Source organism: Bombina bombina, chromosome 6 (genome assembly GCF_027579735.1).
Source record: "Bombina bombina isolate aBomBom1 chromosome 6, aBomBom1.pri, whole genome shotgun sequence".
NCBI lineage: Eukaryota > Metazoa > Chordata > Amphibia > Anura > Bombinatoridae > Bombina > Bombina bombina.
In genome coordinates, this window is record NC_069504.1 from 905,578,688 (window position 1) to 905,606,389 (window position 27,702).

The window sequence follows — 27,702 nt, forward strand, 5'->3', positions numbered from 1 at the left end:
TGGGGCTGGCACATTTATATCTTTTAAAAGAAGTATTTCTAAGATACTGTCCATGTTCTGTTAACCTGGGTCCGTGAGATCGCCTGAGTCAGTTCTACCTTCTGGGGAAGTGATGGCCTCTGAGGATTCAGGGGCCCCTCCCTCGGGGCCGGGGTCGTCCATCAATCCGGTGAGGGAACATTTTGCCTTCCGTTATAGACTGGCATGCCTTTGTGTACTACTAAGGCATCTTTTCATAAAAACTGCAGTAGAGAAGAATCTGGTAACTACAGGCCAGTTAGTTTAACTTCAGAAGTAGGGAAATTAATGGAAAGCCTCTTAAAAGAAAGAATTATGACTTACATAAAGACAAACAATTTAGAGGACCAAAATCAGCATGGTTTTACTTCAGGGAGATCATGTCAGACTAATCTAATTGATTTCTTTAATTATGTAACAAAAGTATTAGACACGGGTGGAGCAGTTGATGTAGCATATCTAGATTTCAGCAAAGCATTTGACACCGTCCCACACAATAAACTAATTCACAAACTGTATCTCCTTGATCTAGATTCAAAAATTGTGAACTGGGTGGAATTCTGGCTTAAGGACAGAAAACAAAGTGTCTTAGTAAATGGAGTTCATTCAGCACAGGGGGCTGTTATTGGTGGTGTTCCTCAGGGGTCAGTTCTGAGGCCTGTTTTGTTTAACATATTTGTCTGTGATATCAGCAAAGGGCTACAGGAGAAAGTATGTCTGTTTGCAGATGATACAAAAATTTGTAACAGAGTGGATGTTCCGGGGGGGGGGGGGGGTAGACAAAATGAGAAGTGATATACAACAATTTGAGGATTGGACAAATGACTGGGATCTAAAGTTTAACACAGCAAAGTGTAAAATAATGCATTTAGGGAATAAAAATCCAAATGCTAATTACAGACTCAATGACACTTTACTGACTGTTACAGATGAGGAACAGGACTTGGGAATTATTATTTCCGATGATTTAAAACTTAGTAAACAATGTAGTAATGCAGTGAGTAAGGCTAGCAGAATGCTTGGATTTATTGGTAGAGGTATTTGCAGCAGAAATAGTAAGATTCTTATGCCAATTTATAGATCATTAGTTAGGCCTCATCTTGAGTATTGTGTGCAGTTCTGGAGGCAATATCTTCAGAAGGATATTAACAAACTTGAATCAGTGCAAAGGAGGGCTACCAAAATGGTACATGGTCTAAAAAATAAAACTTACCAGGATAGGCTAAATGACCTAAATATGTATAGCTTAGAGGAGAGAAGGGAAAGAGGTGATATGATAGCAACTTTCAAGTACGTTAAAGGGCTTAGTAAAACTGAGGCTGTGGGTATTTTACATAAAATGGAAAATTCAAGAACAAGGGGTCATGATCTCAAGCTAAAGGGTAGTAGATTCAGGAGTAATTTGAGGAAGCACTTCTTTACAAAAAGAGTGATTGATTTATGGAATAAACTTCCTTAAGAGGTAGTAGCAGCAAACACTGTGGGGGACTTTAAAAATACATGGGACAAGCATAAGGCTATCTTACAAACTAGATAAGTTTATACTGTTAGGTAATATCGGGCAGACTTGCTGGGCCTATGTCTCTTATCTGCCGTCAATATCTATGTTTCTATGTTAGGTTTCTATGTTTTGGCGGTGCTGGAGGATTCCAGTCCTACTGGGCCGAGGGATCCTTAGTCTCTGTGCCGGAGTGCAAACTGGGTTAGACGTATGGGGGTGAAGCCAATCTCCTTCACGTCTCCATCTTTCTTTTAAGTATCTGTTCCAGTTCTGAGCTTAAGAGATTGGGGCCTCTAATTGGCTGGTCCCATTGGCATACCCATTCTCCTTGGACGTTCACCCGGGGGTGCTGCCTTAATTTTCTTTAATCCAGTTAGGATGTGTTTTATTTGTTTTACGAAGCTCATGTTTGTTATAGTTTCGTTTTGGGAACGTTTCTTCTCTGGAACTGATACTTGGACAGTTTTGGAGTGTTCTCGTACCAGGCGGGTCCTGGTCGGTTACTAGATGCTATTCCTTATGGTTTATGTCACCCACAGGGTGCCGGTGTACGGGTTACTCTGTCGGGTGCTGAGTTCACTTTGATAAGTGTTTGTTTTTTCTTGTTGCCTCCATTTTAGAAGACGGAGGGATGCTTTATTTCACCTCCCATGTCTACTATTGATTGGTTCTCTACGGTGGCCTAGTGGTAACATGTCTGATTATCCAACTCAAGTTTATGGGTTTGATTCCACCCCCATGTGCTACACTTTAGGGGGTTCCGGGATCGGAGCCAATTGAGACTCATCGTGAGAGGCCTTTTTGGCCTTGGAACCGAAGTTTCTCCATTCCCATTGGGTTTGGAGGTTGGAGGACCTCTAGGTGTCGGGGGTACCAAATGGATAATGATTTTGTTTTCTCTCTTGGTATCTTCTGGATGTCTAATTTCGGCTTAGTCTCAGGCACCCTTTGTAGGTTGCTGGGACTACTTGTCCCCTTCTTGGGTTGTCGGGTCATCTGTGTTTGGAAGTTCGAGAATGTCCTTGTTACTTCCTCCTTTAGAATGTTGCATGTTCTCCTATGGGAGTGCAGGGGTTTGGGGTCTTCCCTTTTGTTTTCCCCCGGTATTTTCCCCTGGTCTGCCAGGAGCTGTGAGACTCCCACTTTGTTTTTCCTGTGAGGTACAGGATTCCGGGAGACTGATCCTGTAAGGGTCTTTTGGAGATATCATCATCTCCTCATCCTACGGACTGGTTTGGAGCCTATCTCTTGTAACCCTGTGGTCTTTAGAGAGGGGTGTTCACTTTCGACTCTCTAAGAGATCTATCCCTTTGGGTTTAAAGCCGAGGGTCCGGGGTCCAGTTGCACCTTCGGGTGCTGGTTGCCCTCTTCCTAGAACTGTAAAGACGTCTACTTAGCCTCTTTGGTCTGTATCTCTTTTGAGAGTACAATGTCCAGGGACATTGGGATATGGGAGTGCACTGCAGGGTGCACTCCTCCATATGGGATCACTGGATGGTCCACTGGGAGTTAGAACATCGACTGGTCTCGGGTTCCGGGGGTCTGGCTTTGGGCCACGTCTCTTGTCTGAGATTTCGGAGTCCGGATCTGGATCGTTCCTGGGCAAAACCAGCTGCAGCTATTGCACTTTGATTGTGTGTTTGCAAGCTGTTTTAAATTCGGTTTCAAGCTTTTCGGTTCTACAACCTCCAATTACCACTTCAGGGACGATTTGGTATCTGTCTGAGGGCTAGTTTTGTTGTCTCTCTGACGAGATCTTACGGTTTTGTCAGTGGCAGCTATTGCGCCTTGATGTGAGCTCATGGTTGTAAGTTTCAACTGAGCTGTCGGTATCTTATCAATGGTTGTTACCATTTTCTTTTCTCTTCCCCAAACCTTTGGTTGGGAAAGCGGTCCTTTACATTTACCCTCCTTCGGGGAGGTCTTGCAGTGTTGCATTCCATGAGGCCTCATAGCTCTTTCTTTTCTCGTTTTCCGAGGGGTTCTGCCCTCCTTGTGTGCAAGAGGCCATGTGGCTGGGTTCTGGAACTGGGATGCTGTAGTACAGTGGCCTATCTCCCTTGCTTGGTAGTGGTCCTTCTTGGGAAGGGAGCGGTGTAGGGGTTCTGGATCCCGAGAACACTTTCTTTTGTCCTGACAAGCTAATTTAAATATTGGTCAGAGTTGTTCTTTCTTAGGGCCCCTTCCCTTTTTCTCTTCTGAGGTGTGGTTCAGAGAATTTTGTATTCGAACGTTGCCAATTTTTTGGACTGGGTCCGTTACCTCAGAAGGGGGTCGGGGATCTGGTTGATCTTTTGAGTGTTGACCGTGTGCTCCCAGTAGCTGCAGGTCTAAGTGACTTGAGGGTTATCTCCCTGCCTAGTAGCTGGAGGTTTAAAGTTTGAATCCTGCTGTGGCAGCTCTCTATGCTCGTTCCGTCCTTGGTTGAGGGGTCACTGTGTTCATTCCTCCACTGGTTGCATATGCTGCTGGTGTTGGATGTTTTTCTAAAGTGTCCTAGACGAGAGTTGCCGTCAAAAAAATTTCGGCATTCTCTGTGGGATGGTCTCCCATGTAGGCCTAGGGTCAGCTTTGCTGTCTTGAGGCTGGAGTTCACGAGTTCTTGTTCAGAGGTGGCTATGTGTTTCACAAGATAGCATTTTCTCTGCTGGGATAATCATCCTTGTCTGCAGGTTCCAAATTTTCTTTGGTTTATATGGGTTTTCTACCTATGTTGGACTAGTTAGCTACTGTGTCTGCTAGACTAGGGTGCAGTGGGGAGCTTGTGGCTTCCTTGTAGCGCCATAAGGCGTATGGTGTTGGGTCAGGGATCTGAGGATAAACCTTGGGGTTTCTCGTGATCACACTCTTCTAGGTGTTGTGTTGATCCCTGGTCCTTGTCCTTCTAGGTAGTTTTTTCTCTGGGCGGTTGTCTTTAGCAACCTTGGGTTTGCCTTAGTTGTTTCCTGTTTTCTTTCCTTCATTGGTGGTCCTTTATATATCTTATGGGTCCTCCGTTTTCCCCCTCGGGGGTAGGTGAAGGCTCTTCCTTCGGGTCGAAGGTTAGTTCTGTTGGTCAGGACGCCCCCAGGATTTGGCTCCTTTGGGGCTTTTTGTGCTCAATGGATCTAGGGATCTGAGTGATAGGTTATTTAACTGATGGGCAGTTACTGGGTCCTTTCAGGTTTTTAACGCCTTGTTCTAAGTGTTACAGTTTTTTTTGTAGGGTTCTGGTTTTTTTCAGGCTGTGGTGCCCTTCGAAGGGGCCGCCTTCTGTACCCCCCTTTTGTTGCATTCAGTGTCCTCCATAGCTTGGGTATTGTTTTCCCAAAAGTAATGAATGCAGCTGTGAACTTTTCCCGTTTAAGAAGAAAAACTTAAATTATGCTTACCTAATAATTTTCTTCTGACAGGAAGAGTCCACAGCTCCCCGCCCGTGTTTTATCTATGAGGCAACGGTATTTAGGTTTTTGTTCTTCTGGCACCTTTTTCACCCTGATATTTCTCCTACTGTTCCTTGTTGCCTTGGCAGAATGATTGGGGGATGAGGGAAGTGGGGGAGGTATTTAAGCCTTTGGCTGGGGGGTCTTTGCCTCCTCCTGGTGGCCAGGTTCTTTTTTCCCAAAATTAATGAATGCAGCTGTGGACTCTTCCCGTCAGAAGAAAAGAAAATTATCAGGTAAGCATAATTTTAAGTTTTTATTCATTTTTTAAAATCTCTGCTAGTGCAATTTATAAATAGCTCACAGAAACATGTGTTTTGTTTATTTTTATTGTATGCAGTTCAGCAAAGACCAAGAGATGATGCTTTAATGGAACTAGCAATGAATGACTATGACTTTAACGCTGGGAAGAAACTGCATCAGCTGGACATGGAGATTCAGGAAGCATTTCTTTGCTTTATGGCATCCATATTGAAAGGCTATAGGTCATTTCTACGACCAATCACCCAAGCACCCTCAGAAACTGCCACAGATGCCAGCTCTCTCTTTGAGTTGCAGGGTGAGATGAATTTAATTAATTTACATATTTTATGTAGAATGCTTAATCTAATAACTTTTCTTGTTTTTAATTTAAATTTTTATTTAACTCATAAATGTAATTATGAATTTTGTAGATACTGCAAAAATGGAAGAAGTGCATGTGAAAAAGTTAATCACAGCTATCACATTTTCTTGCAGGTTTCTTAAAAAGTCGTGACCGTTCACATCACAAATTTTACAACATGATGACAAAGACCCAGATGTTTATTCGCTTTATTGAAGAGTGTTCATTTGTCAGTGATAAGGATGCCAGCCTGGCTTTCTTTGATGACTGCGTTGAAAAAGTTAGTAAAGCTATTTTCTATTTTTTTTTTTATTATAGCAGAAAGCCTAATTATAGCAACAACAAAAATCTTGTAACTCTAATCTAACTCTTTCTTGCATGTGTCCGTGGTAAAATCATCAGATACTCTCTTGGATAAAGTAGGAACACATCAATAATTCTTTAGGGCACCCCCTCTTACATACTTCTATTTATCAGGTCAGCTTTTTTTCTAATTATTTGGAGTTATATTGTAAATTCACAGATAAAAAGAGAAACATGTTGCCACTTTTACTCAAGATGCTCACTACTGCAAGAGTCCAGACACCTCAGGACCTCCAACAAGACTGTTTGCTCCCTAATGTTAATTTTCTACTGACATGCAGGACAATTTTCTTGAGGGATTGCACAGGCATATACAGACTGGGGCATTGCTCTCAAGGGTCCTCACCATTTCTGGTGGAACACTGGAGGAACAGGCTAGAGGGTAGATTATAGGAAATATCCACCTATTCATTATTGAATACATTGTTTTGTGTGCTCTGTAGCTCTGCTGTTCCTGTGGTTGGATGTTTTAGTCTTTAGGGTTATGGGACAGTGTCACCAAGTGTGTGTTTGTTACCCCTTATTACACTGCCATTTCTTGACATTTTTGCAGTCAATGTTGATGCATGTGTTAGTCCAAGCAGTATTGATGTCTGCAATATTTTTACGTCTGTCACTCCTGAGTTTAACCCCATTGAGAGAGCTGTTTGGGAGGGATCAGGGAGGTGTCAGGTAGGAGGGTAATACCTACATTACAATACTATTTCCTTAACCAGCTAACTAATTAATGCCGGGAATTTCAGAAGCGTGGTGCGCAGCTGTAATTAGCGGCATTCTAATTACTAAAAAAAATTGCAAAGAAATGCATGTCTGCTTTTTCCGAAGAAAGAGAATTTCAGAGAAGGTTTTACAATCATTTGTATCATGATTGCACACGCAGTTTTTTTTTTCCAATATGATCACATTTTGCAGAAAAATTGTGGCATGAAATATAACAAAATGGGCCTAGTGTTCATAGATAAAAAAAAATAATAATAAAAAAAAGGCTTTATTTCTGTTTAAATCAAGTGATAGAAAAAATCCTCCAAGACAGAGGGCACACTCCAGCCTCCTGATTTAAATCTATTTTAACATGCTACAGTTTCTCTCCTTGTCTATATAGCACAGATATGGGAGTGTTTGGATATTTTAATTTGTTATTACTATAAAAAGCTTAAATGGACAGTCTACTTGAAAATGTTTGTTGTTTAAAAATATAGATTATCCCTTTATTACCCATTCCCCAATTTGTGCATAACCTACACTGTAGTTATACCCTTTTTACCTCTGTGATGACATCTAAGCCTCTGCAAACTGCCCACTTATCTGAGTTCGTTTGATAGACTTGCATTTTACCAGTGCTGACTCATAAATAGCTCCATGGGAGTTAGTGTAATGTTATCTATATGGCACACATGTCTAACTGTGAAACACTGAGAATGCACTGAGATAAGAGGCGTTCCTCAACAGCTTAGAAATCAGTTTGAGCTTACCTAGGTTCAGCTTTCATCAAAAAATACCAAGAGAACAAAGCAAATTTGATAATAAAATAAATTGGAAAGTTGTTTAAAATTGCATGCCATATCTGAATCATGAAAGTTTAATTTTGAATTTACTGTCCTTTTAAGAACATTAGTTGCGCTCCAGCACAAAGGGTATGATTATTATAAAAAACTAAAATGAACATGAATGTTTTAGTTGTTTACAGCAAAGTGTAATAATGGCTGTGCATTTTGTGATTTTAGACAGTATTTCTCCAACATAGGTGTGTCCGGTCCACGGCGTCATCCTTACTTGTGGGATATTCTCTTCCCCAACAGGAAATGGCAAAGAGCCCAGCAAAGCTGGTCACATGATCCCTCCTAGGCTCCGCCTACCCCAGTCATTCTCTTTGCCGTTGTACAGGCAACATCTCCACGGAGATGGCTTAGAGTTTTTTAGTGTTTAACTGTAGTTTTTATTATTCAATCAAGAGTTTGTTATTTTGAAATAGTGCTGGTATGTACTATTTACTCAGAAACAGAAAAGAGATGAAGATTTTTGTTTGTATGAGGAAAATGATTTTAGCAACCGTAACTAAAATCCATGGCTGTTCCACACAGGACTGTTGAGAGCAATTAACTTCAGTTGGGGGAACAGTGTGCAGTCTCTTGCTGCTTGAGGTATGACACATTCTAACAAGACGATGTAATGCTGGAAGCTGTCATTTTCCCTATGGGATCCGGTAAGCCATGTTTATTACGATCGTAAATAAGGGCTTCACAAGGGCTTATTAAGACTGTAGACTTTTCTGGGCTAAATCGATTCATTATTAACACATATTTAGCCTTGAGGAATCATTTTATCTGGGTATTTTGATATAATAATATCGGCAGGCACTGTATTAGACACCTTATTTCTTAGGGGCTTTCCCAAAGCATAAGCAGAGCCTCATTTTCGCGCCGGTGTGGCGCACTTGTTTTTGAGAGGCATGGCATGCAGTCGCATGTGAGAGGAGCTCTGATACTTAGAAAAGTCTTTCTGAAGGCGTCATTTGGTATCGTATTCCCCTTTGGGTTTGGTTGGGTCTCAGCAAAGCAGATACCAGGGACTGTAAAGGGGTTAAAGTTTTAAAACGGCTCCGGTTCCGTTATTTTAAGGGTTAAAGCTTCCAAATTTGGTGTGCAATACTTTTAAGGCTTTAAGACACTGTGGTGAAAATTTGGTGAATTTTGAACAATTCCTTCATGTTTTTTCGCAATTGCAGTAATAAAGTGTGTTCAGTTTAAAATTTAAAGTGACAGTAACGGTTTTATTTTAAAACGTTTTTTGTACTTTCTTATCAAGTTTATGCCTGTTTAACATGTCTGAACTACCAGATAGACTGTGTTCTGAATGTGGGGAAGCCAGAATTCCTATTCATTTAAATAAATGTGATTTATGTGATAATGACAATGATGCCCAAGATGATTCCTCAAGTGAGGGGAGTAAGCATGGTACTGCATCATTCCCTCCTTCGTCTACACGAGTCTTGCCCACTCAGGAGGCCCCTAGTACATCTAGCGCGCCAATACTCCTTACTATGCAACAATTAACGGCTGTAATGGATAATTCTGTCAAAAACATTTTAGCCAAAATGAACCCTTGTCAGCGTAAGCGTGGCTGCTCTGTTCTAGTTACTGAAGAGCATGACGACGCTGATATTAATATCTCTGAAGGGCCCCTAACCCAATCTGAGGGGGCCAGGGAGGTTTTGTCTGAGGGAGAAATTACTGATTCAGGGAACATTTCTCAACAGGCTGAACCTGATGTGATTGCATTTAAATTTAAGTTGGAACATCTCCGCATTTTGCTTAAGGAGGTATTATCCACTCTGGATGATTGTGAAAGGTTGGTCATCCCAGAGAAACTATGTAAAATGGACAAGTTCCTAGAGGTGCCGGGGCTCCCAGAAGCTTTTCCTATACCCAAGCGGGTGGCGGACATTGTTAATAAAGAATGGGAAAGGCCCGGTATTCCTTTCGTCCCTCCCCCCATATTTAAAAAATTGTTTCCTATGGTCGACCCCAGAAAGGACTTATGGCAGACAGTCCCCAAGGTCGAGGGAGCGGTTTCTACTTTAAACAAACGCACCACTATACCCATAGAGGATAGTTGTGCTTTCAAGGATCCTATGGATAAAAAATTAGAAGGTTTGCTTAAAAAGATGTTTGTTCAGCAGGGTTACCTTCTACAACCAATTTCATGCATTGTCCCTGTCACTACAGCCGCATGTTTCTGGTTTGATGAACTGATAAAGGCGCTCGATAGTGATTCTCCTCCTTATGAGGAGATTATGGACAGAATCAATGCTCTCAAATGCTACCAAGACAGCATGAAATATTGGCCCCCGATCCGGGACCGGATCTGGTGGGGGGCAGACTCTCTCTCTTCGCTCAGGCTTGGGCAAGAGATGTTCTGGATCCTTGGGCGCTAGAAATAGTCTCCCAGGGTTATCTTCTGGAATTCAAGGGACTTCCCCCAAGGGGGAGGTTCCACAGGTCTCAGTTGTCTTCAGACCACATAAAAAGACAGGCGTTCTTACATTGTGTAGAAGACCTGTTAAAGATGGGAGTGATTCATCCTGTTCCATTAAGAGAACAAGGGATGGGGTTCTACTCCAATCTGTTCATAGTTCCCAAAAAAGAGGGAACGTTCAGACCAATCTTAGATCTCAAGATCTTAAACAAGTTTCTCAAGGTTCCATCGTTCAAGATGGAAACCATTCGAACTATTCTTCCTTCCATCCAGGAAGGTCAATTCATGACCACGGTGGATTTAAAGGATGCGTATCTACATATTCCTATCCACAAGGAACATCATCGGTTCCTAAGGTTTGCATTCCTGGACAAACATTACCAGTTCGTGGCGCTTCCTTTCGGATTAGCCACTGCTCCAAGGATTTTCACAAAGGTACTAGGGTCCCTTCTAGCGGTGCTAAGACCAAGGGGCATTGCAGTAGTACCTTACCTGGACGACATTCTGATTCAAGCGTCGTCCCTTCCTCAAGCAAAGGCTCACACGGACATCGTCCTGGCCTTTCTCAGATCTCACGGCTGGAAAGTGAACGTGGAAAAGAGTTCTCTATCCCCGTCAACAAGGGTTCCCTTCTTGGGAACAATTATAGACTCCTTAGAAATGAGGATTTTTCTAACAGAGGCCAGAAAAATAAAACTTCTAGACTCTTGTCGGATACTTCATTCCGTTCCTCTTCCTTCCATAGCTCAGTGCATGGAAGTGATCGGGTTGATGGTAGCGGCAATGGACATAGTTCCTTTTGCGCGCATTCATCTAAGACCATTACAACTGTGCATGCTCAGTCAGTGGAATGGGGACTATACAGACTTGTCTCCAAAGATACAAGTAAATCAGAGGACCAGAGACTCACTCCGTTGGTGGCTGTCCCTGAACAACCTGTCACAAGGGATGACATTCCGCAGACCAGAGTGGGTCATTGTCACGACCGACGCCAGTCTGATGGGCTGGGGCGCGGTCTGGGGATCCCTGAAAGCTCAGGGCCTTTGGTCTCGGGAAGAATCTCTTCTACCGATAAATATTCTGGAACTGAGAGCGATATTCAATGCTCTCAAGGCTTGGCCTCAGCTAGCGAGGACCAAGTTCATACGGTTTCAATCAGACAACATGACGACTGTTGCGTACATCAACCATCAGGGGGGAACAAGGAGTTCCCTAGCGATGGAAGAAGTGACCAAAATCATTCTATGGGCGGAGTCTCACTCCTGCCACCTGTCTGCTATCCACATCCCAGGAGTGGAAAATTGGGAAGCGGATTTTCTGAGTCGTCAGACATTGCATCCGGGGGAGTGGGAACTCCATCCGGAAATCTTTGCCCAAGTCACTCAGCTGTGGGGCATTCCAGACATGGATCTAATGGCCTCTCGTCAGAACTTCAAAGTTCCTTGCTACGGGTCCAGATCCAGGGATCCCAAGGCGGCTCTAGTGGATGCACTAGTAGCACCTTGGACCTTCAAACTAGCTTATGTGTTCCCGCCGTTTCCTCTCATCCCCAGGCTGGTAGCCAGGATCAATCAGGAGAGGGCGTCGGTGATCTTGATAGCTCCTGCGTGGCCACGCAGGACTTGGTATGCAGATCTGGTGAATATGTCATCGGCTCCACCTTGGAAGCTACCTTTGAGACGAGACCTTCTTGTTCAGGGTCCGTTCGAACATCCGAATCTGGTTTCACTCCAGCTGACTGCTTGGAGATTGAACGCTTGATTTTATCGAAGCGAGGATTCTCAGATTCTGTTATCGATACTCTTGTTCAGGCCAGAAAGCCTGTAACTCGAAAGATTTACCACAAGATTTGGAAAAAATATATCTGTTGGTGTGAATCTAAAGGATTCCCTTGGGACAAGGTTAAGATTCCTAGGATTCTATCCTTCCTTCAAGAAGGATTGGAAAAAGGATTATCTGCAAGTTCCCTGAAGGGACAGATTTCCGCCTTGTCGGTGTTACTTCACAAAAAGCTGGCAGCTGTGCCAGATGTTCAAGCCTTTGTTCAGGCTCTGGTTAGAATCAAGCCTGTTTACAAACCTTTGACTCCTCCCTGGAGTCTCAATTTAGTTCTTTCAGTTCTTCAGGGGGTTCCGTTTGAACCCTTGCATTCCGTTGATATTAAATTATTATCTTGGAAAGTTTTGTTTTTGGTTGCAATTTCTTCTGCTAGAAGAGTTTCAGAATTATCTGCTCTGCAGTGTTCTCCTCCTTATCTGGTGTTCCATGCAGATAAGGTGGTTTTGCGTACTAAACCTGGTTTTCTTCCGAAAGTTGTTTCTAACAAAAACATTAACCAGGAGATTATCGTACCTTCTCTGTGTCCGAAACCAGTTTCAAAGAAGGAACGTTTGTTGCACAATTTGGATGTTGTTCGCGCTCTAAAATTCTATTTAGATGCTACAAAGGATTTTAGACAAACATCTTCCTTGTTTGTTGTTTATTCCGGTAAAAGGAGAGGTCAAAAAGCAACTTCTACCTCTCTCTCTTTTTGGATTAAAAGCATCATCAGATTGGCTTACGAGACTGCCGGACGGCAGCCTCCCGAAAGAATCACAGCTCATTCCACTAGGGCTGTGGCTTCCACATGGGCCTTCAAGAACGAGGCTTCTGTTGATCAGATATGTAGGGCAGCGACTTGGTCTTCACTGCACACTTTTACCAAATTTTACAAGTTTGATACTTTTGCTTCTTCTGAGGCTATTTTTGGGAGAAAGGTTTTGCAAGCCGTGGTGCCTTCCATTTAGGTGACCTGATTTGCTCCCTCCCTTCATCCGTGTCCTAAAGCTTTGGTATTGGTTCCCACAAGTAAGGATGACGCCGTGGACCGGACACACCTATGTTGGAGAAAACAGAATTTATGTTTACCTGATAAATTACTTTCTCCAACGGTGTGTCCGGCCCACGGCCCGCCCTGGTTTTTTTAATCAGGTCTGATATTTTATTTTCTTTAACTACAGTCACCACGGTACCATATGATTTCTCCTATGCAAATATTCCTCCTTAACGTCGGTCGAATGACTGGGGTAGGCGGAGCCTAGGAGGGATCATGTGACCAGCTTTGCTGGGCTCTTTGCCATTTCCTGTTGGGGAAGAGAATATCCCACAAGTAAGGATGACGCCGTGGACCGGACACACCGTTGGAGAAAGTAATTTATCAGGTAAACATAAATTCTGTTTTTTGAAAATTTGTCCAAAGCATGCCAGGGGTATTTACCCTTCATCATTATTCTCTGTTTTCACATTTGCACTATTATTCTAGCCAAAGATGCTCCCTCTTCTAAAGAGCCTATGAATAGAGTGGTGTATGCTTTAACCCCTGTGTAGTAGCTGTTTCTCCAACATAGGTGTGTCCGGTCCACGGCGTCATCCTTACTTGTGGGATATTCTCTTCCCCAACAGGAAATGGCAAAGAGCCCAGCAAAGCTGGTCACATGATCCCTCCTAGGCTCCGCCTACCCCAGTCATTCTCTTTGCCGTTGTACAGGCAACATCTCCACGGAGATGGCTTAGAGTTTTTTAGTGTTTAACTGTAGTTTTTATTATTCAATCAAGAGTTTGTTATTTTAAAATAGTGCTGGTATGTACTATTTACTCTGAAACAGAAAAGAGATGAAGATTTCTGTTTGTATGAGGAAAATGATTTTAGCAACCGTTACTAAAATCCATGGCTGTTCCACACAGGACTGTTGAGAGGAATTAACTTCAGTTGGGGGAACAGTGAGCAGTCTTTTGCTGCTTGAGGTATGACACATTCTAACAAGACGATGTAATGCTGGAAGCTGTCATTTTCCCTATGGGATCCGGTAAGCCATTTTTATTCAGACAGTAAATAAGGGCTTCACAAGGGTTTATTAAGACTGTAGACATTTTCTGGGCTAAATCGATCATATTTACACATATTTAGCCTTGAGGAATCATTTAATCTGGGTATTTTTTGTAAAATAATATCGGCAGGCACTGTTTTAGACACTTTATTCTATAGGGGCTTTCCCTAATCATAGTCAGAGCCTCATTTTCGCGCCGGTATGGCGCACTTGTTTTTGAGAACAGCATGGCATGCAGCTGCATGTGTGTGGAGCTCTGATACATAGAAAAGTCTTTCTGAAGGCATCATTTGGTATCGTATTCCCCTTTGGGCTTGGTTGGGTCTCAGCAAAGCAGATTCCAGGGACTGTAAAGGGGTTAAATATAAAAACGGCTCCGGTTCCGTTATTTTAAGGGTTAAAGCTTCCAAATTTGGTGTGCAATACTTTTAAGGCTTTTAGACACTGTGGTGAAATTTTGGTGAATTTTGAACAATTCCTTCATACTTTTTCGCAATTGCAGTAATAAAGTGTGTTCAGTTTAAAATTTAAAGTGACAGTAACGGTTTTATTTTAAAACGTTTTTTTGTGCTTTGTTATCAAGTTTATGCCTGTTTAACATGTCTGAACTACCAGATAGATTGTGTTCTGACTGTGGGGAAGCCAAGGTTCCTTCTCATTTAAATAGATGTGATTTATGTCATAAAAAATTTAGTAAAAATGATGCCCAAGATGATTCCTCAAGTGAGGGGAGTAAGCATGGTACTGCATCATCCCCTCCTTCGTCTACACCAGTCTTGCCCATACAGGAGGCCCCTAGTACATCTAGCGCGCCAATACTCCTTACTATGCAACAATTAACGGCTGTAATGGATAATTCTATCAAAAACATTTTAGCCAATATGCCCACTTATCAGCGAAAGCGCGACTGCTCTGTTTTAGAAAATACTGAAGAGCATGAGGACGCTGATGATATTGTTTCTGAAGGGCCCCTACACCAGTCTGAGGGGGCCAGGGAGGTTTTGTCTGAGGGAGAAATTTCAGATTCAGGAAAAATTTCTCAACAAGCTGAACCTGATGTGATTACTTTTAAATTTAAGTTGGAACATCTCCGCGCTCTACTTAAGGAGGTGTTATCCAATTTGGATGATTGTGATTATCTGGTCATTCCAGAAACACTATGTAAAATGGACAAGTTCCTAGAGGCCCCGGGGCCCCCCGAAGCTTTTCCTATATCCAAGCGGGTGGCGTACATTGTTAATAAAGAATGGGACAGGCCCGGTATACCTTTCGTACCTCCCCCCATATTTAAAAAATTGTTTCCTATAGTCGACCCCAGAAAGGACTTATGGTAGACAGTCCCCAAGGTCGAGGGGGCGGTTTCTACTCTAAACAAGCGCGCCACTATACCCATAGAAGATAGTTGTGCTTTCCAAGATCCTATGGATAAAAAATTAGAAGGTTTGCTAAAAAAGATGTTTGTTCAGCAAGGTTACCTTCTACAACCAATTGCATGCATTGTCCCTGTCACTACAGCCGCGTGTTTCTGGTTCGATGAGCTAGAAAAGGCGATTATTAGTAATTCTTCTTCTTATGAGGAGATTATGGACAGACTTCGTGCTCTTAAATTGGCTAATTCTTTCACCCTAGACGCCACCTTGCAATTGGCTAGGTTAGCGGCGAAAAATTCTGGGTTTGCTATTGTGGCGCGCAGAGCGCTTTGGTTAAAATCTTGGTCAGCGGATGCGTCTTCCAAGAACAAATTGCTTGACATTCCTTTCAAGGGGAAAACACTGTTTGGCCCTGACTTGAAAGAGATTATCTCTGATATCACTGGGGGCAAGGGCCACGCCCTTCCTCAGGATAGGTCTTTCAAGGCCAAAAATAAACCTAATTTTCGTCCCTTTCGCAGAAACGGACCAGCCCCAAGTGCTACGTCCTCTAAGCAGGAGGGTAATACTTCTCAAGCCAATCCAGCCTGGAGACCTATGCAAGGCTGGAACAAAGGAAAGCAGGCCAAGAAACCTGCCACTGCTCCCAAGACAGCATGAGATGCGGGCCCCCGATCCGGGACCGGATTTGGTGGGGGGCAGACTCTCTCTCTTCACTCAGGCTTGGGCAAGAGATGTTCTGGATCCTTGGGCGCTAGAAATAGTCTCCCAAGGTTATCTTCTGGAAGTGATTCATCCTGTTCCATTAAGAGAACGAGGGATGGGGTTCTACTCCAATCTGTTCGTAGTTCCCAAAAAAGAGGGAACGTTCAGACCAATCTTAGATCTCAAGATCCTAAACAAGTTTCTCAAGGTTCCATCGTCCAAAATGGAAACCATTCGAACAATCCTTCCATCCAGGAAGGTCAATTCTTGACCACGGTGGATTTAAAGGATGCGTATCTACATATTCCTGTCCACAAGGAACATCATCGGTTCCTAAGGTTCGCATTCCTGGACAAGCATTACCAGTTCGTGGCGCTTCCTTTCGGATTAGCCACTGCTCCAAGGATTTTCTCAAAGGTACTAGGGTCCCTGCTGGCGGTGCTAAGACCAAGGGGCATTGCTGTAGTACCTTACTTGGACGACATTCTGATTCAAGCGTCGTCCCTTCCTCAAGCAAAGGCTCACACGGACATAGTCCTGGCCTTTCTCAGATCTCACGGATGGAAAGTGAACGTGGAAAAGAGTTCTCTATCTCCGTCGACAAGAGTTCCCTTCTTGGGAACAATAATAGACTCCTTAGAAATGAGGATTTTTCTGACAGAGACCAGAAAAACAAAACTTCTAAACTCTTGTCGGATACTTCATTCCGTTCCTCTTCCTTCCATAGCGCAGTGCATGGAAGTGATAGGTTTGATGGTAGCGGCAATGGACATAGTTCCTTTTGCGCGCATTCATCTAAGACCATTACAACTGTGTATGCTCAGTCAGTGGAATGGGGACTATACAGACTTGTCTCCGAAGATACAAGTAAATCAGAGGACCAGAGACTCACTCCGTTGGTGGCTGTCCCTGGACAACCTGTCACAAGGGGTGACCTCCCGCAGACCAGAGTGGGTCATTGTCACGACCGACGCCAGTCTGATGGGCTGGGGCGCGGTCTGGGGATCCCTGAAAGCTCAGGGTCTTTGGTCTCGGGAAGAATCTCTTCTACCGATAAATATTCTGGAACTGAGAGCGATATTCAATGCTCTCAAGGCTTGGCCTCAGCTAGCGAGGGCCAAGTTCATACGGTTTCAATCAGACAACATGACGACTGTTGCGTACATCAACCATCAGGGGGGAACAAGGAGTTCCCTGGCGATGGAAGAAGTGACCAGAATCATTCAATGGGCGGAGACTCGCTCCTGCCACCTGTCTGCAATCCACATCCCAGGAGTGGAAAATTGGGAAGCGGATTTTCTGAGTCGTCAGACATTGCATCCGGGGGAGTGGGAACTCCATCCGGAAATCTTTGCCCAAATCACTCAACTGTGGGGCATTCCAGACATGGATCTGATGGCCTCTCGTCAGAACTTCAAGGTTCCTTGCTACGGGTCCAGATCCAGGGATCCCAAGGCGACTCTAGTAGATGCACTAGTAGCACCTTGGACCTTCAAACTAGCCTATGTATTCCCGCCGTTTCCTCTCATCCCCAGGCTGGTAGCCAGGATCAATCAGGAGAGGGCGTCGGTGATCTTGATAGCTCCTGCGTGGCCACGCAGGACTTGGTATGCAGATCTGGTGAATATGTCATCGGCTCCACCATGGAAGCTACCTTTGAGACGAGACCTTCTTGTTCAAGGTCCGTTCGAACATCCGAATCTGGTCCCACTCCAGCTGACTGCTTGGAGATTGAACGCTTGATCTTATCAAAGCGAGGGTTCTCAGATTCTGTTATTGATACTCTTGTTCAGGCCAGAAAGCCTGTAACTAGAAAAATTTACCACAAAATTTGGAAAAAATATATCTGTTGGTGTGAATCTAAAGGATTCCCTTGGGACAAGGTTAAGATTCCTAAGAGTCTATCCTTCCTTCGAGAAGGATTGGAAAAAGCATTATCTGCAAGTTCCTTGATGGGACAGATTTCTGCCTTGTCTGTGTTACTTCACAAAAAGCTGGCAGCTGTGCCAGATGTTCAAGCCTTTGTTCAGGCTCTGGTTAGAATCAAGCCTGTTTACAAACCTTTGACTCCTCCTTGGAGTCTCAACTTAGTTCTTTCAGTTCTTCAGGGGGTTCCGTTTGAACCCTTACATTCCGTTGATATTAAGTTATTATCTTGGAAAGTTTTGTTTTTGGTTGCAATTTCTTCTGCTAGAAGAGTTTCAGAATTATCTGCTCTGCAGTGTTCTCCTCCTTATCTGGTGTTCCATGCAGATACGGTGGTTTTACGTACTAACCTGGTTTTCTTCCAAAAGTTGTTTCTAACAAAAACATTAACCAGGAGATAGTCGTGCCTTCTCTGTGTCCGAAACCAGTTTCGAAGAAGGAACGTTTGTTGCACAATTTGGATGTTGTTCGCGCTCTAAAATTCTATTTAGATGCTACAAAGGATTTTAGACAAACATCTTCCTTGTTTGTTGTTTATTCTGGTAAAAGGAGAGGTCAAAAAGCAACTTCTACCTCTCTCTCTTTTTGGATTAAAAGCATCATCAGATTGGCTTACGAGACTGCCGGACGGCAGCCTCCTGAAAGGATCACAGCTCCTTCCACTAGGGCTGTGGCTTCCACATGGGCCTTCAAGAACGAGGCTTCTGTTGATCAGATATGTAGGGCAGCGACTTGGTCTTCACTGCACACTTTTACCAAATTTTACAAGTTTGATACTTTTGCTTCTTCTGAGGCTATTTTTGGGAGAAAGGTTTTGCAAGCCGTGGTGCCTTCCATTTAGGTGACCTGATTTGCTCCCTCCCTTCATCCGTGTCCTAAAGCTTTGGTATTGGTTCCCACAAGTAAGGATGACGCCGTGGACCGGACACACCTATGTTGGAGAAAACAGAATTTATGTTTACCTGATAAATTACTTTCTCCAACGGTGTGTCCGGTCCACGGCCCGTCCTGGTTTTTTAATCAGGTCTGATAATTTATTTTCTTTAACTACAGTCACCACGGTATCATATGGTTTCTCCTATGCAAATATTCCTCCTTAACGTCGGTCGAATGACTGGGGTAGGCGGAGCCTAGGAGGGATCATGTGACCAGCTTTGCTGGGCTCTTTGCCATTTCCTGTTGGGGAAGAGAATATCCCACAAGTAAGGATGACGCCGTGGACCGGACACACCGTTGGAGAAAGTAATTTATCAGGTAAACATAAATTCTGTTTTTAGTCTTTTTCACGCACTGCATTTATACATTAGTTTTAGTGTTCGTTTTTGTGCCTATATTTCTTTCTAAAGTGTATTTAGAGACAGTCTGAGATAAGGGGGCAGTCTGCAGAGGCTTACAAGGTAATCACAGAGGTAAAAAGTGTATTATTATAACTGTTGGTTGTGCAAAACTAAGGAATGGGTAATAAAGGGATTATCTATCTTTTTTAGGAATAAACATTTTCAAATAGACTGCCCCTTTAATTATCAATATAAACTTATGGAATTCTTGAATTCCCTTGAAGTCTTTGTCATTACCACCTGTAATTTAAAGTTATTTTCTTGAATCAACCATTCTTTGTTCTGTAAAGAAGTGCTTTTGCAAATTTATCTTGAAATCGGAATGGTCACAGTATTATTTATAAGAGGACAATTTCTTTTTTCAAATATGGAGATACACATAACAGTATATATTGTGACAGGTGAGGATACTACTCTAAATACCATGATTTTGTTAATGGATGTGGGACTACTCTCCTGTTTGCATTGAGTGACACACGTGCCCCATTTTATTACTTAGCTGACAGTGCTAGGTTCCACTTTGGGGCCCAGACTACCCAGAGTAAATTACGGCATTTATATGCTTCCTAGAAGCAAACAAATACTAATGTCATATGATGGTTGTTTGATGTCTATGATGTGTGTTGTCTTTTTGGTAAATATATGCCTTTGAAACTGCAATATCCCAATACCTCAATGGAAAAAAGGAGCTCTCCTCTTTTGAGATCGGGGTATCGTACATCTCTGCTTTTTCTATAGGACCCTCTACCTCTTACACATTTATGATGCCTAGTCTTACATTATATCAGTCACCAAGGAGGTTTGTGCACAAATTTGTGTTTGTTTTAAATATCTGCATATTCACTCATGCATATTAATGATCTTTAGAATTTTTGTATTAGTTACCAGGAAATCATTATAGGGTTGTGGCATCTTCTCAGGAATATTGTTATGAAAATTATTCAGAGCAAAATCTAGAAATAGACTTAAAGAGCCATTATAGTAAAAATAATAATATGACCATCCATTAGAGCATGTCATTTTACAACCATTGACCCTGTCAGTATATGGCCGGGTTATAACACAATATATTTAATAATTATTCTTTAAAATAAACCCACAATCAAATATGCATATACTAAGACAATAAAATTAATATAAATGCCTTAATTCTTTTTATTAGTAATATCTATAAACACATTGAAATATATTTGTAGGAACAAGAATATGAATCAATACTATACACTAAAACTATTAAAATATGCTATACAAATCTGATAAAAGTTGCCTTATTCACAATAGCCTCCCAAATCAGAATTACATTTAAAGTATCACAATGAGACTAAGATATTAGCTACTAACATTAAGACTGGTACAATCAACAGTGCTAAGTTAAACAATAGGACAATATACACTCTTATTAAAACATCAGAAATTGTATATATTATCTGTGCAAACAACCAACTCCTATGTCTAAGCGGACATCAATTCTTAATTACCTTTAAAACTAATTCTAAGATATATATATATATCTATATTTCTCTTGTTAAGTGTATTCAGTCCACGGATCATCCATTACTTATGGGATATATTCCCTTCCCAACAGGAAGTTGCAAGAGGATCACCCAAAGCAGAGCTGCTATATAGCTCCTCCCCTCCACGTCATACCCAGTCATTCTCTTGCAACACTCAACATAGTAGGAAGGTGTGAGAGGAGTGTGGAGTTTTTATACTTAATTATTTCTTCAATCAAAAGTTTGTTATTTTAAATGGCACCGGAGTGTGCTGTTTTTTCTCTCAGGCAGTATTGAGAAGAAGAATCTGCCTGCGTTTTCTATGATCTTAGCAGAAGTAACTAAGATCCACTGGCTGTTCTCGCACATTCTGAGGAGTGGGGTAACTTCAGAAAGGGAATAGCATGCAGGGTTCCCTGCAGATGAGGTATGTGCAGTAAAATATTTTTCTAAGGAATGGAATTGACTAAGAAAATACTGCTGATACCGATGTAATGTAAGTACAGCCTTAAATGCAGTAGTAGTGACTGGTATCAGGCTGATGAATGTATGTGCAGTAAGTAATTTTCTAAGGAATGGAATTTGACTAAGAAAATGCTGTTAATACTGAAGTAATATATGAGCCTTAACTGCAGTAGAAGCGACTGGTAGCAGGCTTATTGATAACACTACATAACTTTTAAAATGTATGTTTAAAACGTTTACTGGCGTGTTATTCGTTTTTGTGAGGTACTTTGGTGATAAATCTTTTGGGGCATGATTTTTTCCACATGGCTGATGTATATTTCTGCATAGAAAAGGTTAACTGAGTTTTCCCACTGTTGTAATATGAGTGGGAGGGGCCTATTTTAGCGTTTTTTTGCGCAGTAAAAATTCAGTCACAGTCTTCCTGCTTCTTCCTCCTTGATCCAGGACATCTCTAGAGAGCTCAGGGGTCTTCAAAATTCATTTTGAGGGAGGTAATCAGTCACAGCAGACCTGTGACAGTGTGTCTGACTGTGATAAAAACGTTAATTGTTAAATTGATTATCCGTTTTGGGTATTAAGGGATTAATCATCCATTTGCTAGTGGGTGCCATACTTTGCTAACTTAATACATTTACTGTGAAAATTTGGTTGCTATAACTGATTTGGTTCATTGTTATTTCAACTGTGACAGTTTTTTTGTGCTTCTTAAAGGCGCAGTAGCGTTTTTTATATTGCTTGTAAACTTATTTGAAAGGATTTTCCAAGCTTGCTAGTCTCATTGCTAGTCTGTTTAAACATGTCTGACACAGATGAATCTGTTTGTTCACTATGTTTGAAGGCCAATGTGGAGCCCCATAGAAATATGTGTACTAAATGTATTGATGTCACTTTAAATAAGAGTCAGTCTTTATCTGTAAAGAAATTATCACCAGACAACGAGGGGGAAGTTGTGCCGACTAACTCTCCTCACGTGTCAGTACCTTCGCCTCCCGCTCAGGAGGCGCGTGATATTGTGGCGCCAAGTACATCAGAGAGGCCCTTACAAATCACTTTGCAAGACATGGCTGCTGTTATGACAGAGGTATTATCTAAATTGCCAGAATTAAGAGGCATACGCGATAGTTCTGGGTTAAGGACAGAGCGCGCTGAGGATGTGAGAGCCATGTCCGATACTGCGTCACAATTTGCAGAACATGAGGACGGAGAGCTTCATTCTGTGGGTGACGGTTCTGATCCAGGGAGACCGGATTCAGAGATTTCTAATTTTAAATTTAAGCTTGAGAACCTCCGTGTATTGTTAGGGGAGGTATTAGCGGCTCTGAATGATTGTAACACTGTTGCAATTCCAGAGAAATTATGTAGGCTGGATAGATACTATGCGGTGCCGGTGTGTACTGACGTTTCTCCAACATAGGTGTGTCCGGTCCACGGCGTCATCCTTACTTGTGGGATATTCTCTTCCCCAACAGGAAATGGCAAAGAGCCCAGCAAAGCTGGTCATATGATCCCTCCTAGGCTCCTCCTACCCCAGTCATTCTCTTTGCCGTTGCACAGGCAACATCTCCACGGAGATGGCTAAGAGTTTTTTTGGTGTTTAAATGTAGTTTTTATTCTTCAATCAAGTGTTTGTTATTTTAAAATAGTGCTGGTATGTACTATTTACTCTGAAACAGAAAAGAGAAGAAGATTTCTGTTTGTGAGAGGAAGATGATTTTAGCAAACGTTACTAAAATCGATTGCTGTTTCCACACAGGATTGTTGAGATGAAGTAACTTCAGTTGGGGGAAGCAGTTGGCAGACTTTTCTGCCTGAGGTATGATGGCCACATTTCTAACACAACTTGGTAATGCTGGAAGGCTGTCATTTTCCCTATGGGGACCGGTAAGCCATTTTCTTAGATTAAGTATAAGAATAAAGGCTTTATAAGGGCTTAAAAAACTGGTAGACATTTTTCTGGGCTAAAACGATTACTTGCTAAGCATATTTGACAGATTATAGCGCTTTATAGTTATTATAATCTTGGGGATTGTTGTTAAAAAACGGCAGGCACTGTATGGACACCTTTTTCAGATGGGGGCCTTCTCTAGTCATAGGCAGAGCCTCTTTTTCGTGCCACTAATGCGCATTTGTTTTTGGAAGGCAAGGCATGCAGATGCATGTGTGAGGAGCTAAGATCCACTGAAAAAGCTTATAGAAGGCGTCATTTGGTATCGTATTCCCCTCTGGGCTTGGTTGGGTCTCAGCAAAGCAGATTCCTGGGACTGTATAGGGGTTAAATGTAAAAACGGCTCCGGTTCCGTTATTTTAAGGGTTAAAGCTTTCAAATTTGGTGTGCAATACTTTTAAGGCTTTAAGACACTGTGGTGAAATTTTGGTGAATTTTGAACAATTGCTTCATACTTTTTCGCATATTCAGTAATAAAGTGTGTTCTGTTTAAAATTTAAAGTGACAGTAACGGTTTTATTTTAAAACGTTTTTTGTGCTTTGTTGACAAGTTTAAGCCTGTTTAACATGTCTGAACCATCAGATAAACGATGTTCTATATGTATGAAAGCCAATGTGTCTCCCCATTTAAATATATGTGATAATTGCGACATGGTGTCCAAACAAAGTAGGGACAATGATGCCACAGATAATAATAGTGCCCAAGATGATTCTTCAGATGAGGGGAGTAAGCATGGTACTGCATCACCCCCTTCTGTGTCTACACCAGTTTTGCCCACACAAGAGGCCCCTAGTACATCTAGTGCGCCAATACTTATTACTATGCAACAATTAACGGCTGTTATGGATAATTCTATTGCAAATATTTTATCTAAAATGCCTACTTATCAAAGAAAGCGCGATTGCTCTGTTTTAAACACTGAAGAGCAAGAGGACGCTGATGATAACGCTTCTGACATACCCTCACACCAATCTGAAGGGGCCAGGAGGGAGGTTTTGTCTGAGGGAGAAATTTCAGATTCAGGGAAAATTTCTCAACAAGCTGAACCTGATGTTGTAACATTTAAATTTAAATTAGAACATCTCCGCGCACTGCTTAAGGAGGTATTATCTACTCTGGATGATTGTGACAATTTGGTCATTCCAGAGAAATTATGTAAGATGGACAAGTTCCTAGAGGTTTCGGTGCCCCCCGATGTTTTTCCTATACCCAAGCGGGTGGCGGACATAGTAAACAAGGAATGGGAAAGGCCCGGCATACCTTTTGTGCCTCCCCCTATATTTAAGAAATTATTTCCTATAGTCGACCCCAGAAAGGACTTATGGCAGACAGTCCCTAAGGTCGAGGGGGCGGTCTCTACTCTAAACAAACGCACTACTATTCCCATAGAAGATAGTTGTGCTTTTAAAGATCCTATGGATAAAAAATTAGAGGGTTTGCTTAAAAGAATGTTTGTTCAGCAAGGTTACCTTCTTCAACCAATTTCATGCATTGTTCCTGTCACTATGGCAGCGTGTTTCTGGTTCGAAGAACTAGAAAAGTCGCTCGATAAGGAATCTTCGTATGAGGAGATTATGGACAGAGTTCATGCACTTAAATTGGCTAACTCTTTTATTCTAGATGCCGCTTTGCAATTAGCGAGATTAGCGGCGAAAAATTCAGGGTTTGCTATCGTGGCGCGCAGAGCGCTCTGGCTAAAGTCTTGGTCAGCGGATGTGTCTTCCAAGACAAAATTGCTTAACATCCCTTTCAAGGGCAAAACACTGTTTGGTCCTGATTTGAAAGAGATTATTTCAGACATCACCGGAGGAAAGGGCCACGCCCTTCCTCAGGATAGGTCTTTTAAGGCTAGAAATAAGCCTAATTTTCGTCCCTTTCGCAGAAATGGACCAGCCTCTACTTCTACATCCTCTAAGCAAGAGGGTAATACTTCTCAACCCAAACCAGCCTGGAGACCGATGCAAGGCTGGAACAAGGGTAAGCAGGCCAAGAAGCCTGCCACTGCTACCAAATCAGCATGAAGGGATGGCCCCCGATCCGGGACCGGATCTGGTGGGGGGCAGACTTTCTCTCTTTGCTCAGGCCTGGGCAAGAGATGTTCAGGATCCTTGGGCACTAGAAATAGTTTCTCAAGGTTATCTCCTGGAATTCAAGGAACTACCCCCAAGGGGAAGGTTCCACAGGTCTCAATTATCTTCAAACCAAATAAAAAGACAGGCATTCTTACATTGTGTAGAAGACCTGTTAAGGATGGGAGTAATTCATCCAGTTCCAATAAGAGAACAAGGGATGGGATTTTACTCCAACCTGTTCATAGTTCCCAAAAAAGAGGGAACGTTCAGACCAATTCTAGATCTCAAGATCCTAAACAAATTTCTCAGGGTTCCATCATTCAAAATGGAAACCATTCGAACGATCCTTCCTACCCTCCAGGAAGGTCAATTTATGACCACGGTGGATTTAAAGGATGCGTACCTCCATATTCCTATCCACAAGGAACATCATCAGTTCCTAAGGTTCGCTTTTCTGGACAAGCATTACCAGTTTGTGGCACTTCCTTTCGGATTAGCCACTGCTCCGAGAATTTTCACAAAGGTACTAGGGTCCCTTCTAGCGGTTCTAAGACCAAGGGGCATTGCAGTAGTACCGTACTTGGACGACATCCTGATTCAAGCGTCGTCTCTGTCAAAAGCAAAGGCTCATACGGACATCGTCCTAGCCTTTCTCAGATCTCACGGATGGAAAGTAAACATAGAAAAAAGTTATCTTTCCCCGTCAACAAGAGTTCCCTTCTTGGGAACAATAATAGACTCCTTAGAAATGAGGAGTCTATTATTCTAAGCTCTTGTCAAGTTCTTCATTCTGTTCTTCGTCCTTCCATAGCGCAGTGCATGGAAGTAATAGGATTGATGGTTGCAGCAATGGACATAGTTCCTTTTGCACGAATTCATCTAAGACCATTACAACTGTGCATGCTCAGACAGTGGAATGGGGATTATACAGACTTGTCTCCGACGATTCAAGTAGATCAAAAGACCAGAGATTCACTCCGTTGGTGGCTAATCCTGGACAACCTGTCACAGGGAATGAGCTTCCGCAGACCAGAGTGGGTCATTGTCACGACCGACGCCAGTCTGGTGGGCTGGGGCGCGGTCTGGGAACCCCTGAAAGCTCAGGGTCTATGGTCTCGGGAAGAATCTCTTCTCCCGATAATCATTCTGGAACTGAGAGCAATATTCAATGCTCTCAAAGCTTGGCCTCATCTAGCAAAGGCCAAATTCATAAGGTTTCAATCAGACAACATGACGACAGTTGCATATATCAACCATCAGGGGGGAACAAGGAGTTCCCTGGCGATGGAGGAAGTGACCAAGATAATTCAATGGGCGGAGGATCACTCCTGCCACTTGTCTGCAATCCACATCCCAGGAGTGGAAAATTGGGAAGCGGATTTTCTGAGTCGTCAGACATTCCATCCGGGGGAGTGGGAACTCCACCCGGAAATCTTTGCCCAAATAACTCAATTATGGGGCATTCCAGACATGGATCTGATGGCGTCTCGTCAGAACTTCAAGGTTCCTGGTTACGGGTCCAGATCCAGGGATCCCAAGGCGACTCTAGTAGATGCACTAGTAGCACCTTGGACCTTCAACCTAGCTTATGTTTTCCCACCGTTTCCTCTCATTCCCAGGCTGGTAGCCAGGATCAACCAGGAGAGGGCTTCGGTGATCTTGATAGCTCCTGCGTGGCCACGCAGGACTTGGTATGCAGACCTGGGGAATATGTCATCGGCTCCACCATGGAAGCTACCTTTGAGACAGGACCTTCTTGTTCAAGGTCCATTCGAACATCCGAATCTGGTTTCTCTCCAACTGACTGCTTGGAGATTGAACGCTTGATTTCTTCTGTTAAGTGTGATCAGTCCACGGGTCATCATTACTTCTGGGATATTACTCCTCCCCAACAGGAAGTGCAAGAGGATTCACCCAGCAGAGCTGCATATAGCTCCTCCCCTCTACGTCACTCCCAGTCATTCTCTTGCACCCAACGACTAGATAGGATGTGTGAGAGGACTATGGTGATTATACTTAGTTTTATATCTTCAATCAAAAGTTTGTTATTTTAAAATAGCACCGGAGTGTGTTATTATCTCTCTGGCAGAGTTTGAAGAAGAATCTACCAGAGTTTTGCTATGATTTTAGCCGGAGTAGTTAAGATCATATTGCTGTTCTCGGCCATCTGAGGAGTGAGGTAAACTTCAGATCAGGGGACAGCGGGCAGATGAATCTGCATAGAGGTATGTAGCAGTTTTTATTTTCTGACAATGGAATTGATGAGAAAATCCTGCCATACCGATATAATGTCATGTATGTATACTTTACACTTCAGTATTCTGGGGAATGGTACTTCACTAGAATTACACTGTAAGAAATACATAAAGCTGTTTAATAACTAGAGATTATGTTTAACGTTTTTGCTGGAATGTAAAATCGTTTTCATTTGCTGAGGTACTGTGTGAATAAATGTTTGGGCACTATGTTTCCACTTGGCAGTTGCTTAATCTGTTTTTCTGACAGTTTCTGTTCTCCCTCACTGCTGTGTGTGAGGGGGAGGGGCCGTTTTTTTGGCGCTTTTTCTACACATCAAATATTTCAGTCAGCAACTCATTGTATTCCCTGCATGATCCGGTTCATCTCTACAGAGCTCA

General features: G+C 42.6%; 1 protein-coding gene across 2 annotated transcripts in view; it reads left to right on the top strand.

The window, feature by feature from the left end:
- DENND4A (DENN domain containing 4A) overlaps positions 1-27,702 on the top strand; it is an 858,339-nt gene that overhangs the window by 423,603 nt on the left and 407,034 nt on the right. For both annotated transcript variants that reach the window (XM_053718534.1, XM_053718535.1), the window contains exons 12-13: positions 5,282-5,500; positions 5,680-5,825. In XM_053718534.1, coding sequence (XP_053574509.1) covers positions 5,282-5,500; positions 5,680-5,825 — 365 coding nt within the window. The remainder of the gene's footprint in view (positions 1-5,281; positions 5,501-5,679; positions 5,826-27,702) is intronic.